The sequence below is a fragment of the Pristis pectinata genome, chromosome 3, assembly GCF_009764475.1.
Source record: "Pristis pectinata isolate sPriPec2 chromosome 3, sPriPec2.1.pri, whole genome shotgun sequence".
NCBI lineage: Eukaryota > Metazoa > Chordata > Chondrichthyes > Rhinopristiformes > Pristidae > Pristis > Pristis pectinata.
Window position 1 is genome coordinate 51,882,999 of NC_067407.1, and position 16,255 is coordinate 51,899,253.

The 16,255-nt window shown below is 37.5% G+C and overlaps 1 protein-coding gene across 1 annotated transcript in view; it reads left to right on the forward strand.

The window, feature by feature from the left end:
• Positions 1-16,255, forward strand: part of aspm (assembly factor for spindle microtubules) — a 63,135-nt gene that overhangs the window by 10,823 nt on the left and 36,057 nt on the right. The window contains exons 4-10 of the mRNA XM_052012453.1: positions 901-999; positions 2,104-2,250; positions 2,511-2,759; positions 8,312-8,379; positions 8,588-8,729; positions 12,797-12,927; positions 13,779-13,954. Coding sequence (XP_051868413.1) covers positions 901-999; positions 2,104-2,250; positions 2,511-2,759; positions 8,312-8,379; positions 8,588-8,729; positions 12,797-12,927; positions 13,779-13,954 — 1,012 coding nt within the window. The remainder of the gene's footprint in view (positions 1-900; positions 1,000-2,103; positions 2,251-2,510; positions 2,760-8,311; positions 8,380-8,587; positions 8,730-12,796; positions 12,928-13,778; positions 13,955-16,255) is intronic.

Genomic DNA, 16,255 nt, shown 5'->3' on the forward strand with positions numbered 1-16,255 from the left:
TGTTGGTGTTTGAAACTAAGCAAGATGCAGCTTACCAACATGTTTGATCATTTCATTCAACTTCTTTTTTGGTGTTATACTGCATCCCACACTTCAGTGGGACAGGACTTGAATACTAGAGCCCAACGCAGTATTTATAAACAAAGTCTTTTCAAGTTTTTGTGGCCTGAAATTCTTAATAAGTTCAACGCTGATGCATTCATCTGAGCTGTAGAAATGATGTTTCAGTTTAACCAAATTTATCTTTGTAGAGCCCTAAAGTTTGGTGCAAACAGAACTGTTTTGAGTGCACGTCACTGAAACTGAGTATTTTACACTCCAGGCTTGCCGAAAGCTTAACGACAGAGATTATTTCATCCTTAAGAATGTTGTTTCTACTTTAGTTTAACTTTGTTATCTTGATGCCCACCAATGCAAGGTTAAACAGCCACTGAAAATTTCAAATTAAGCCCTGTCTATTCTGTTCAATGTGTTGATATTTCAAAACAATACTGTACAAATCACCACATAATCAAGCTACTTATTAGTTACGCCCAATTAGACAAGTCCTTGGGTTACGTTAGAAGGTGTTGCATTTTACCACTTTGAGGCTGATTTTGTGACATTAATATGTAATACACAAATACTGCACTGAATTGCCTAAGAAATGCCTTCCAAAGTAAAATCTATTTTCCTAAAAACAGGAGTCAACTTGTCCCATCTACTGCCTTGCAATTTCTTAGCTATTGTATATCAACACTATAATTGTCAATAAAGATCATATCTGTATAACTGATTACTAGTAACATATGATAACATTTTCATTTTCTATTCTCTTTTTTAAAAAAAAATCTGTCAGTTAATTCAGGTTGTAATAGGATGTATAGTAACATGCTCTTTTTTTTACGTTGCACTCTACAGTTTCTCAAGTCAAGTCTTCCACTGTTCTAGCCAACAGGGGTAAACTTATGCCTGGAGTTGCACAATCACAATTAACTTTCAGAAAATTGATGAAGACTGGTGAGTGAAAAGTTCAAGCTTGCAGCACGTGTAAATGTTTGTTCCATATTTTATAAAAGGTTTTAAATTGAACTCAAGCTTTATTGCATTCTGATTGTTGACAGAAAAAATGCTTTATCTTAAAAGTTGTGTTAGATTCTTTGAAATTTACTCTTATAAAGTAATAATGCAAAATCTTTTTAAAATTTTTTTAAGTTGTTATACCTGGGATTAATCCAGTTCAAGAAATGCTGCATTTGGTTATAATAGAAAATTTGATTTTTGACCTGACGCAAAGGGCTGGTGTTGGTGAAATTGTCTGGTTCAGTGTTCTAGTGAATACCTACTTGTCACTACAAGCAGATAAGTTTATAAATTATTGGCCTTGAAGCTGTCAAGTCACTGGAACATGGATCATATTAATGGCTTTCTTTTGGCATTAGAGCAGGGATGTTAAAGTTGACAAAAAATACAACTTAAGGAAATCAATTGATAAAATTTGGAGACTGATCAAAGTTAGGGTTTTTATTTTTCTATCTATTCAGTCCATGGAAATTGTTTGCTGCTTGTTTTTAAAAGCTGGTTTCATTAATTTAGAGCACTGGTCACAAGTACCATACAGTGGAAATTTTGAATAAATGTCACTGAGAAACACATTAAATACAGGATGATATTCTTTTATTACTAACTGAACTATAAAGCATTTTTGAATAATCACAGGTTTGGCCTTGTATGGCTACATGTATTGATTCCATTAGATCAACTCCATGTATATTTTCTTCAAAGCATAAGCCACAATTCCATAAGAAGCAAAACACTCAAAACATCAGAAGAAACCCACACTCGGGGTTATCTTTTATGATGTCATCAGCAAATGTATACAAAAGGTTAAATTACAAATATTAGTAGTATGCATCAGTATTGATATCACTCTTGATTCACTTTTATTGATCACAACTATAGTTAGCCACATGGGGATGCCTTTTAGATGTGTGATTAATGGCCAGTGTGTTCAACTATCCTGCATTAAAGCACATGTTGTAAATTGAAAGCTATTGTTTCAAAAAACATTTTGATTTGAATTTCCATTGATAAGCATTTAAGATGGTTACCTGTATTTTTCAGTGATTCCTAGACATCCATTGCCATTTGCTGCAAAAAACATGTTTTATGATGAACGATGGAAAGAGAAGCAGGAAAGAGGATTCACGTGGTGGTTAAATTTTATTCTTACTCCTGATGACTTTACAGTGAACACAGAGTCCTCCAAAGGTGAGCTCTGATGATTACAGTATGCTACTCTTACTATGTTCGGTCATGTTGTTTTGGATTCGCTTCATTTGCTCATCGACATTCTATGGTCCATGCAATTCAATCAGTCTTCACATTTTCAGATTTGCATCTGTTTTCAAAATTCAATTAATTAAGCTCAATTAAAAGAAATTCTTTTTGGGCATTCAATAGTGTGGGAGAAAATTGCTGTATGTTTTATATATCATATTAACTTTTAAGTGTTTGGCTCTACTTTCCAGTGAATACTGCTACATTGTTTATGGGTTCTGAGACTCAGCACCACAAAATTAGTGTTTCTTCAGCACCAACTAAAGAAGAAATGTCACTGAGAGCATATACTGCAAAATGTAGACTCAATCGTCTCCGCCGTGCAGCCTGCAGGTTATTTACATCTGAAGGGATGGTCAAAATTATACAGAAACTGGAAGCAACCATTGAAGCAAAACATCTCCTTGTGCGGAAAGATCGATGTCTCTGGAAAGACTTTGGTAACCTTACAAACATTTAATTCTTACTCAATGCAGCCAAATGATCATTGTTATGATTTGCGGTTTATTCTTTGTACAACGATGATGCTTGATTAGAATTGATAAGGAATCATGTTCACAGACTATTGGCAAGAGGTTAAATAGAAGTAGGAGGCCATTCATGCCTTCATGCCTGGTCTACCATTCAATAAGATCCTGACCAATCAATTATCTCTGCCACTTTCTTGCACTAACCCTGTGATTCCCTTAGTACCTAAAACATCTATCTATTTTGCATGGAAACACAGAAAATAGAAATAGGACCTTTTCATCCTTTTTGTGCAGGCTCCGCCGTTCGACACATGACTGATTAGTACCCTGTTCCTGCCTTTTCCCTATATCACTTAATTCCTTTAGCATTGAGGGATAGATCTATCTTGAATATGGTTATTGATTTTTCTTTCACAGCCTTCCATGAAAGTGAATTCCACAAAATCACCACCCTCTCAGTGGGGGCATAAAAATCTTCTCTGTTGTAAATGGTCTACTCCATATCCTGAGGCTGGGACCCCCCCAGTTCTGGAATACTTAGCCACAGGGAAAATCCTCTCAGGATCCATGCCTTCAAGTCTTGTTAAATTTTTTTATAATTTTCTGTGAGATACCTCTCTTATTTTTCCAACTTGATGACACTGTCCTTGTACATCAGTCCTTCCATCTTAGCAATCAGTCTGGTAAATCTTTATTACACCATGGCAAAAACATCCTTGGGATCTCATCTAAGCCCTGTGCAACTGCAGCAAGACATCCATGCTCCTGGTACTCAAGCTGTCTTGCAGTGAAGGCCAATGTACCATTTGCCTTTCTAATTGCTTGCTGAACTGTTGGTTTTAGCAACAGGTGTTCAAGGACTCTTGGGTCTCATTGCATTTTATCTTTTCCTAATCTGTCACCACTCAGGTAAGAAGTCTTTGTTTTTGGAAGTAAAGTGGATAACCTCATTTAACCACATAAAATTGTAATGGCCAAGCATTTTCCCACTCACTCAACTTGTCTAAATCACATTGGAGCCTCTTTGCTCCAAGGGCAGATTCATAGAGTTTGGAAGATCAAGAAAGTATCTCATAGAAACCTATATTTAAAACAAAAATTAACAGAACTAGAAAGACTAGATTCAGGGAAGATTTTCTTCCTCGGCTCATTTCGCTTATCCCAGCAAATGTAGAGATGTTATGTTTAGCTGCTGCAACTAAATCACCACTATATATCGTGAATAACTGAGACTGAAGCAGTGACCTCTGCGGTGCCCCACTAGTTACTGGAGACACAGGAGACTGCAGATGCTGCAATCTGGAGCAGCACACAAAATGCTGGGGGAGCTCAGCGAGTCAGGTGGCATCTACAGAGAGTCGACGTTTCGTGTTGGGACCTTTCAGCTAGACTGTTACTCTCTGCCACCCAAAAAAGAGCCATTTATCACTAATGTTTTCCTGTCATCAACCAATTCTCAACCACGTCAGTTCGTTATCCCCAGTCTCATTTGCTTTAATTTTGCACACTCCATTCTTGTGCAGAACCTTATTTTTAAAAAAATTCAGAAAATCCAAATACATCACATCTGCTGATTCTTCCTTTTCTACTAGTTATATTCTCAAACTGCAGTGAATTTGTTAGGCATGATTTCCTTTTCATAAGCCCTTGATGATTTTATCCAATCCTGTTGATATGTTACAATTGTTTATTTAATGCATTTCTTTTACAATAGGTTCTAGCATTTTTCACACTCCTGAGAATGGACGCTGATCTGTAAATCCCTTTGTTTCTCTCCTTTTTTAAATGGAGAGGTTATATTTGTCACCCACCAATCTGTCGCAACAGCTCCAGTGTCTCCGTAAACTTTGGAAGGTGACCACAGATGCATTTACTATTTCCAGGGCCACTTACTTTAGTTCTCTGGGTTGCAGATTATCAGGTCCTGGGGATTTGTTAGTCTTAAGTCCCGTTAGTTTCCATAGCAATACTTGATGAATATGATTTCCTTCACTTCTTCCTCTCACTTAACTCTTGGTTCTCAAGCACATCTACAAGGTTATTTGTGTCCTATTTTATGTTCACCTGTGCTTTCTTTGTTCTCAATGATAACTTGTCCCATTTCTGACTTCTGGGACCTACATTTTTCTTCACGGACATTATTCTTTTCATTTAGTTAGGGAAGCTTTTACAATCTGCATTTATCTTCTCAGTAAGTTTGTATTCGTGCTTCATGTTTCCCCTCTTTTTGTCCTCTGAATTCTAAACGGTTCCCAATCGTGCTGCTTTTTCTGGCAATCTTGTATTAGATCTAAAGAGGAGGAATACTACCCCTATTTCCCTTCATAAGCCACAAGTAGACCATCTTTCCTGACTAATTTTTTGGGCTTGAAAGGAATGAATAATTATAATTCACATATATATTGTTTAATTTTTGTTAACTGCCCAGTCACTGTTAACCCATTTAGAAATGTTCCCCAGCTACCATAGCTTGTGCCACATCTCCACGTACTTTCCTTTGTTCAGATTTGGGACCCTAGCTCCCACTACCTCACTGTCCCATGTTAATGAAGGATTCTGTTGTGTTATTGTCGCACTTCCCTAAATGATAAAATCCACACTAAGATTAATTATTCCTTTCTCATTGCATGATGCCCTGTCAGGGATGGCTGCTTTCTGGTTCATTCATCAACACACAGGTCTCAAAAAAATTACACCCTCTAGAATTTGGATTGAGGTTACCCATGATTATAGCTGTACCCTTATTGCATACATTTCCAGTTTTCTGTTAAAATTCAATCCCCCTACATCACCACCTCCATTTGGGGGGCCTATAGTTAACTCCCACCAACGTTTACTGTCCCTTGGTGTTTCTTAGCTGCACTCATTCTAGATTCTATATCGTGATTTTGCGGGCTAATGTCCATCCTCACCATTACATTGTTTTCCTCTATTATCAGCAATGTTAGCCTACCTCCTCCTTTTGTCTGTCCTTCCTACATAATGAAAACACTTAAATGTTCAGTTCCCATCTTTGGTCACCATGCAGCCACAGCAACAGCATCATAACTATATTTATATATTTGCATTGTTAATTCACCTTATTGCTAATGCTTCATGTGTTAAGGTACCTTGTCTTTAAACTAGACTTTTTAACATTAGCCCTGTTGGCACTCTGGCCCTATCTGCCTCTCAGTTTTGTTTCCTCTCCCTTCCACCTTTCTTTCTTGACTTTCATTTTTCTTCTTCTGTCTCCGTGCTCAAGTTCCCCTTCCCCTGCCATTTCTAATTAAAACCGACCGAGCTAACCCAAGCAAACACCACCCTTACCCTTGCAAGGCATTGGTGCCGGTCTTGCCCAGGTGTGACCTCTCTAGCTCGTAGCAGTCCTAATGTCCCAGGAATCAGTATCCCTCCCCTCTCCACCATCTCTCCAGCCATGTATTCATTCCAAGATATCTTACTATTTCTGCTCTTGGTCATACATGGCACTGAGAGTAATCCTTTCAGGTCTGTCTTCTTAATTTACTGTAGCTCTTAACTTCCTATATTCAGTTTGAAGTACCTAATTCTTTCATCTCTTGTTGATATCACTATGTACAACGACAACTAGCTCTTCATCCCTTCTCTCTTCCTGCCTCCTGATAATGTCCCATCTTGAATACAGTACATTCAACAGATGAGCATGAAATGTAAGCTAGTTTAAGAATATTATCTGCAGCCTGATCATTTGTTTTGTGTGTGTGCCATGCACTAACAGAAATTTATTCTGACATTCTATGTATATGATGCAAAAATTCAGAGGCCAAAAAGCACGTACGTGCTTGCTTTAAGCAATGTTACATTTTGCATTCAATGCCAGGAACAATGCAGGCTCCTTAGATCAAAGCAGTTTTTAACTGGAGGGTTTGATATTTCTTGTGTTAAGTGCCCCAGTCTTTAGAGGTCTACTGCTAGAGAGCCTGAGGTGTTGTCTTTTGGCACTTGGGTTTTAAGCATTTCTGCTGTTCACTGACACAACCTTCTCCGGCTGTCAGTTTTGTGGGGGCCTCCGACGTTATTTATGTGATCTGAGTTCTTCCATGACCAATGTAATGTGTGGAAGGCTTGCTCCATAAAGGTGGTCCTTCTCAGAGCAAAGAAGGTTAAGAAGAGATTATTAGAGTTGTACAAAATCATGACTAGGTTAGATGGTGGCAAGTTGGCATCATATGCAGAGGGTATAGGTTTAACATTTTACGTAAAAGATGTAAAGAGGGTATGAATAAAACATGATCTGGAACTCGCAAACTGTAAGACTGATAGAAACAATTGAGCAGGTTTTCAAGGGGGAATTGGATGGGCACATGAACGACAATTTGCAGAGCTATGGGGAAGGAGTGGGGGAGTTGTTCTACTATCAGTTGGCATTTAATGGGCCAATGGCTGCCTACTTTGCCATAGTTCCAACATAATGGAATATTACTACTTGAGCCCTTTCATAAAACAGTCACGGGCCCTCATTGCATTGTTCATTCAATGCACCTCATATACTTTATACACAAAGGGAGGAGGAAGGGAGGGAAGCATGAACTCGGGTGAAATTTCGAATCTTTAGTTTTGAAACTTCTCAATTGGGTAAAAATCTATGCACTTTTGTACACTAATGTAAATGATTATTGAAACTTTGATCAGCATATATGCAGTGTCAAGGGGCTATTATATTCAAGAAACATTTTTTATTCAGGAAGTTTCCATCATCTGTATCTCTGTGCCATTACAGTTAAAATAAACTGATTTACCATTTGCTATGATTTAAAACCACCAAATCATCACAATACACACCAAACTGAAGAACTTAACAGATCACTATAGAATATTTAAGTTAATGTTTTGCTGGTTCTCTAACTTCTGCTCATAGTCAGAAGTATTTGGGTATATTTTCTCTCCCTGTCCCTCTTGCAAAGTATCAGACAATCCTGAAATACTTTTCCAATGGTTATTGAAGCCTGAATATTCCATAATTGTTTCTCCACACGCATTCTCAGCTTCTAATGATTGTCTGGCCTGAAGGAACACAAGTACATTTCAGGAATCCACAATGCATTCAGTATTTATAGGTACAGAGTAGTACATTTATACCTGGTATTAGTGAATCACTTGTAATGTTGAATGGACATCAGATCTTTTTCACAGGGTGAGAATGTTTACACAGAATAACATTTTTTAATGACCATGACTTCCACACTCTTTAGATTAGAATTACACAACCTTCTCCAGCTGTCTGTTTTGTGGGGGCCTCCAACGTTATTCAGCATGATCCATGGCCTTGCTGAGTTCTTCCATTACCAATGCAAGTCAATTAGAATGAAATTATTCATAACTGAAGGTTCAATTTGCGTTGAGCATACCTTTTTTAGTGTGGGCCGTACCATAACTTCTGCTTTTCTAATTTAATTGCTTTTCACTAAAGTCACTGCTGAGCTCTGTTTTGAATTTTTAATATTTGAACACATTTGGAGTAGGTATTTGCTGTTTTGTTAATATTCTTTTCTCCACAATAGGACATCGACAGAAGATCCTCAAATGGCTTTTGTCATATAATCCTCTGTGGCTACGAATTGGACTAGAGGTAGGGTTTTATTTGGTGTAACTGTAAAGTAAAATAGTTATGTTTTAATTGCTTCTTTATTTAGATACACATTTCTTTACATTACGTTATTTGGTATGTGTAGTGAGCAAGACTAACAATAATAAAGACGATGCATAATAAAGGCAATTCTGTTTGCAGTGAATTTTAGTGTATTTGTTTAAATTCTTTAACTCTTGTTACATTTTAGTGTGTTTTTGGTGAACTGGTTCCACTGGAAAGCAACAGCGATGTTACTGGATTGGCCAGATTCATTTTGAATCGCCTGCTTTGGAACTCTGACATAGCTGCAGCTTATAGACATCCAACTGTGCCACATTTATATCGTGATGGTAAGCAATTATGCTTTCGATATGTGGATTGTATTCCAAAGCTTAGATTGAGCATGTAGGTCACAGTTAAAACAAATGGAAGGATCTCCATTTGAATTTAGAAAATTGGATACAAGTTTTGACTAGATGTGAAGAGATGTTTAATTTTGGTTTACATTGATCAGATTTATAGAATTTTGCATTAGAACCATAGAATCAGTAGTTGCATTGTTCAATGCAGTATATCTCTTGAGAAAGTTTTCCACTTATTTCCATTCCCCTTAAATGTATACTCTCTCTCCTTTCAAGAGCTATTGTGGATTCTGCTTCCACTACTATTTTTATTATCTTTAGTGCTTCTTATTATTATTATATTTAATTATCCATTGCAGTGGCTTGTTAGTCCACTTTGTTGGTGAGTTGTAATACCTACATGTGACACACAAATCGGATGCTTTACAAGGTAGTATTGGGCAGTCCCATTGAATGACGGAATAAGTTGTGTTTTTGTGATTGTGAGCTTTCATTGTCTGGGTGTCAAACCACAAGTGTGCAGATTTATTAGGATTAAATTTGTATCTCAATGTAGGATTTTTATTTGCAACTTTCAGTTGCCCAGTCCAGTGCTATAACTATAATTGTTGTTATGAGTGACTCTAGTGGAGAAGCTTGCAGAAATATGCCATTATTTGTGCTAATATTTCTTTGATTTCTCTTTATTGGAGATTTTGCCAAAGCAATTGTATGATCTTTCTTGCTCTACCATGTTCTGATTTTTTTCCCCAAATCTTTAGCTCTTTAATGTCATTTAAGCTTATATTGCTTTTCAAATTGATCCTTTCCATCATTTCACCTTTTTTTGGAATGAAGCTGGTCACTTTTGTTTATTCTTGTTACATATAGATTCCCAAAAATGACATTTAAAATGCCAGTAATCTGTATCATGCAATGCTTTTGGGAGTGTATAAGAGAAAATACTGTGGAATTTCCATGGATTAGTTTTGGATATTGTAATCACATGTACTTCAGTACACTCTTTTAGAAGTTAATGCTTCTAGACCAGTATGAGTGATACAAATCCCAGCTGGGGGATTGCCTTTCTTTTTAAAACAAAACTGTATTTTGTAGCTGCAATAATATCATCTGAGGATGTGTTTTCTCTACATACAGTTTTTGCAGTTGTCTCAAATGTTAAGTTACTTGATGCCTAACTCCAAGAGTTAAAAATTCATCTTTGGTTGCTGGAGTATTTGCTATATAGTGGGCAGTCATTAATCTAGTACCCACTTAGTGCTGACATAAGAAATAGGAGCAGGAGTAGGACATCTGGTCCATCGAGCCTGCTCCACCGTTCAATAAGATCATGGCTGATCTGGTTGTGGGCTCACTTGCTTTTTCCCCCAAACCTTTAATTCCCCTACTATGCAAAAATCTATCTGTGTCTTAAATATATTTAATGAGGTACCTCTACTGCTTCCTTGGGCAGAGAATTCCACAGATTCACTTCTCTCTGGGAAAAGCAGTTTCTCCTCATCTCTGTCCTAAATCTATTTCCCTGAATCTTGAGGCTAGATCCCCTGTTTCTAGTTTCACCTACCAGTGGAAACAACTTTCCTATCTCTGTCTTATCTATCCTTCGAATAATTTTATGTTTCTATCAGATCCCCTCTCATTCTTCTGAATTCCGGTGAGTATAGTCACAGGCGAATTGATCTCTCTACATAGGCTAACCCCCTTATCTCCGGAATCAACCTGATGAACCTCCTCTGCCTCCAAAGCTAGTATATCTTTCATCAAGTAAGGAGAACTGAACTGCACACGGTACTCCAGGTGTGGCCTCACCAGTACCCTGTACAGTTGTGGCATAACCTCCCTGCTCTTAAATTCAATCCCTCTAGCAATGAAGGCTAGCATTCCATTTGCCTTCTTGATAACCTGTTGCACCTGCAAACCAACCTTTTGCGATTGATGCACAAGCACTCCCAAGTCCCTCTGCACAACAACATGCTGCAATCTTTCACCATTTAAGTAATAATCTGATCTTCTATTTTTCCTTCCAAAGTGGCTGACCTTGCATTTACCAACGTTGTACTCCATCTGCCAGACCCTTGCCCACTCACTTAATCTATCTATGCCTCTTTGCAGACTCTCCACATCCTCTGCACAATTTGCTTTTCCACTCAATTTAAGGTCATCTGCAAACTTAGATACGCTACACTTGGTCCCCTCTTCCAAGTCATTAATGAATAGCGTGAACAGTTGCGGGCCCAGCATCGAATCCTGCGGCACTCCGCTCTCCACTGATTGACAACCAGAGAAACACCCATTTATTCCCAACTCTCTGCCTTCTATTAGTTAACCAATACATTACCCCCAATTCCATGCATCCTTATCTTATGCACAAGTCTTTTATGTGGCACTTTATCGAAGGCCTTCTGGAAATCCAAGTATACAACATCCACCTGTTCCCCTCCATCCACTGCTATCATTATAACCACAAAGAACTCCAGTAACTTTGTCAAACAGGACCTGCCCTTCCTGAATCCATGCTGTCTGCCTGATGGAACTACGTCTATCCAGTGGGCTCACCATTTCTTCCTTAATGATAGCTTCAAGCATTTTCCTGACTACAGACGTTAAGCTAACTGACCTATAGTTACCTGCCTTTTGCTTGCATCCTTTTTGAAACAGTAGTGTGCTATTCGCTGTCTTCCAATCTGCCAGAACCTGCTCAGGGTCCAGAGAATTTTGGTAAATTATCACAAACGTGTCTACTATAACTTCCGCCATTTCTTTCAGTACCTTGAGATGCATCCCTTCAGGATGGAGACTTGTCTACCTTTAGGTCCACTAGTTTGCTCATCACTACCCCTTTAGTGACAGCGATTGTATCGAGGTCCTCGCCTCCCATCACATCCATAGCATCTCTCTTTGGCATGTTGGATGTGATGGGAGGCAAGGACCTTGAAGACCAACACAAAATAGTTGTTCAAGGCCTCAGTCAGTTCCCCATTACCCAATATTTATTCTCCCTTCTCATTTTCCAAGGTACCTACATTCACTTTAGCCACCCTTTTCCGCTTTATATAATTATAAAAACTTTTACTTTTTTTTATTAAATTTTTTTTATTTTTTGAGCTAGTTTACTTTCATAATCTATCTTTCCTTATTGTTTGCTTAGTGGTTCTTTGTTGCTTTTTAAAGTTCTCCCAATCTTCCAGTTTCCCAGGAATCTTGGCGACTTTGTATGGATGAGCTTTTAGTTTGATGCCTTCTTTTATTTCCTTAATTATCCAAGGCTGGCTCTCCCTATCCTTACTGTCCTTGCTTTTAACTGGAATATACTTTTATTGAGCACCATGAAATATCCCTTTGAAAGTCTTCCGCTGTTCTTCAACTGTCCCACCATACAGCCTGTGTTCTCAGTCTATCCTAGCCAACTCCTCTCATCCCGTTGTAGTCTCTCTTGTTTAGGCATAATATACTGGTTTTAGATTGAACTATTGCACCCTCTATTTGTATGAGAAATTCAACTGTGATTACTCTTTCCAAGAGGATCCCGAACTACAAGATCGTTAATTTTACTTGTCTTGTTGCACAGGACCAGATCCAAGATAGCATTTTCCCTTGTAGGTTCACTGGCATGCTGCTCAAGAAAGCTATCATGGATCCATTCTATGAAGTCCTCCTCAAGGCTGCCTCAACCAACTTGATTTGCCCAATTCATGTGGAAGTTAAAGTACCCCGTGACATTTGCCGTTCCATTCTTGCAGGGATCAAATATTTTTTGGTTATTACCTATGCCACTGTAATATTGTTTGATGGCCTATAGACAACTCCCAGTGACTTTTTCTTTCCTTTACTATTCCTAATCAGCCAAATATGAATTTTTGTCCCCAGATGTTTAAACATTAAGTTTGTGATCAATAATACATTTAAAGCTGGTCACTTTTTAAAACCATTTTTTCAAAAAAGCCATTTTAATGATGACTTTTGACAGCTAAATTTTGGATTTGATATTTTGTAGTATTAATGCAAATTGGGGAATAATCTTAAATATTGTAGTTTTTGTGATTTGATTTTTCTAGAGCACCAAGAAGTTTTGGCACAATTCACACTGAAGAAATTCCTACTTCTGGTTTGGTTTCTTGACACTGCCAAACAATCCAGAATGATAGATCATGATCCATGTCTTTTCTGCAAAGATGCTGAGTTTAAGGTAAGATACTAATATATGGTAGTTTTCCAGATACGTCACTGAGCAATTGTCATAGAGTTTCTCTTTCTTAACGACAAGTATAAAAGCAATATATGAGATAGAAGATTAATTATCTTCTGGAACGATGAACGTATTAGTCTAGAACACGGATAGACCCTTGATTCTGTGTGCTACCAGCATGAATTGCCAAACTGTACAGCCATTTCACTCTTCCAATGTTTTAGTGGAACTATTAAATTTTTAAGCAGGTCATTTGGATAGAATGTTTTAGATTAACCTGTTCAACCCTCAAATCTAGTACTTAAATGAAAACATTTATTACATTAACTTGTGTTCATGTTTTTATGTGAAGTTGTATTTTCAGAACTGTAGTTGATGTTTATCCATGATATTATGTTCTCCATTTTGAGTGATGTTCTGGACCAAAAGAATTTGAGATAAATTGGAGATTTGAGATTTAGTTTAATGCTTGAAAAATTGTTTTAATGCACGAGGGCCATAAGGGTGCACACCAAAGATGGAATGAATGACTTAAATTAAGATTCATCAGTTCGTTGCATTGTGCATAGGGACTTTCTGTATACTTGTGGCATCTGTTAAAGACAATTAAATTCATTTGGTAAACAAGTGAAGTGTTTAATTTGGGTTCTACAATTTTATTGATTTTGTTAAAATGTAATATAGGTAATACTACTGAATTGAAAATGAATTTCATTTTATTAGAAAACCTTTTGCATCTGTGAAATTGTAGTTGGCCTAAAATGGTGCATGTCCTGGACAGAAGGATGAGGGTGCATTACAAGATGATTTTGTTTACTACCAAGCTCCCTTAACTTGCTCTTTTTGTTTAGACAAGCAAAGACCTGTTACTTGCCTTCTCAAGAGACTTTCTCAGTGGTGAAGGAGACATTTCCCGTCATCTTGGTTTCTTGGGGTTGACGGTCAGTCATTGTCAGACGCCCCTTCATGAATTTAATTTTGCGGTCACCAACCTTGCTGTTGATCTTCGATGTGGTATTCGTTTGGTGTAAGTATATTTTAGTCATCCAGTAGAACAATGATGCTTCTAAAATTAATTGTTAAATGAGTTGTGTGATCTAAAAATTTGAGTAGCAATTAACATAATTATGTTAAATTGAAAGTAATTCATACAAAATTACAAATGCAGTAATGGTTTTTGCTGCGACTTTGGACCAAACAGTCAATTTAATGTTTTACTGGTAGATCTTTATGAATATAAGATGGGGATAAGGGTAGGCTATTTGACCTTTCCTGTCTGTTCATCCATTGGCAAATCTCTTTCCTCCGCTTCCCTTTCCTGTGCTAACGTAATGTCCTTTGATTCCCCTAATAGCCAAAGATCAAAGGAGCTCTATCTTGAACATATTCGGTGACTGAGATCCACAGCCCTCTTGAGTAGAGAATTGCAAAGATTGAATTCTCCATCTGGGTGAAGTCTTATCTTATCTCGGTCCAGAATGACCATTCCCACATTTCGAGACGATGTGACCCCTGGTTTTAGGTACCCTAGTCAGGAAACATTATCCTTGAATCTACCCTGTGAATCCCCACAAAAATGTTGTACTTTGTCAATAAGATCACCTCTCATTCTTCTAAATTAGAGTCTGTGTGGGCTCAATCTGTTTAGTGTCTCCTCATAGAATGATTTCCACCCACACTCCCAAATCTGATGAGTCTTGGGTGCACTTGTACCACTAAATTATCTTAGTACAGAGATCTGACCTGTAGATAAAATTCTAGTTGTGGTAACACTCGGACACTGGATAATTGTGGTACAATGTCTTTACTCAAGTCTCTTGCAATAAAGGCCAACGTACCCTTTGTCATTCCAATTGCTGACTGAACTTTCACATTAACCTTCAGTGATTTGTGTATTTTCATGTCCTTCAGAACACTAAAACCTTTCGGTCTCTTGCCATTGGGGGGAACAAATTCTGATTTTCTATTTTTTCCATCAAAATAGATGACTTTACATATTTATGCATTAATATTCTTTCTGCCATGTACTCATTCATTAAGCTTGTCTACAGCCCCTTGAAGGCTTTCTGCATTATTTCTTAAGTTCACACTGCTACCCAGTTTAGTACCTTGAATATATTGTACTTGGTCTTGGCATTCAAATCTTTAATATAGATTGGGAACATTTGGGGCCTTAGCATTGACCCCCATGGCATCCCACAAGTCACAGCCTCCCAATCTGAAAATGACGTGTTTATTTTACTGCTTTTTGTCCATTCAGCAATCTTCATCTACATCAATGTATTGACCACAACCTTGTTCTTTATTTACTGTTATCAATGTCAGTGTCTTTGACCTTGGAATTTTATTCAATAATCTCTTCTCTGTTTCCTTATCAATGGTTCAAGTACAGATGACCCCTGCGTTACAGCAGTTTAGGTAATGGGAATTCATCTTGCAATCTTCACAGATCACTACAAAAGGTTCTGAGATACAGAATAAAAATTCACACTTGCGGAATGTGGGGAAGTGGGGGGAGTGGTGTAGTAAACACAAAATGGATAATTGTAACTTCCCAATAGTAATCAAGCAGACCCATTGCCTGTCGATATCACAGCTGCTGGTTCACAGTTGGGAGGCCACTTGAGATTTGCTTTGTAAATTGACAGGGCAATCTCTTCTATTGATACTTTCTAGTTAATTAAAACAACAACCCTCTTTGTTGAAGCAATCCAGTTGATTCCCTGGTTGGAGATTACTCAAATAGGCAAGTTGCATTTACTGCCTTCTAATCTGTAGGAATCATTCTAGAATTTGTGGCACTTGGGAGATGACAACTGGTGCTTCTACAAGTCTATCACAACCTCTTTCAAAATCTTAGGATGAAGATCAAGAAGTCTTGGGCTTCTTTGCCTTTCTGGCCTATTAATTTCTTGAATACTTTTTTTATTGCTAATTGTTTTTGTCCACCTTTTCTGTGAGGTTATATGTGTCTTTCTGTGAAGACAATGGCAAAATATTTGAATATTGAATAAAATAAAATTTTATTTTATTCCAAAATATAATTTATCCTGTCTGTCCATAAGGGATCCACAATAACGTTACTAATCTTTCCTTTTTAAATGTGTAGATGCTTTTCCAGCCTGTTCCCTTGAGATTGCTTAAGTATTCTATGTACCCTAATCGATGTCTTTGCCCTTTGAATTCTAAAAAAGCTCAAATCCTCAGATTTGCTGTTTTCTTTGACAATGTTGTATACCTTTTCCATTGATCTAATAAAATATTCAGATTTTATGAATCATGCTTTGACCACTTATCCCTTTTAAGACTCAAAAACCCAACAAGAAGT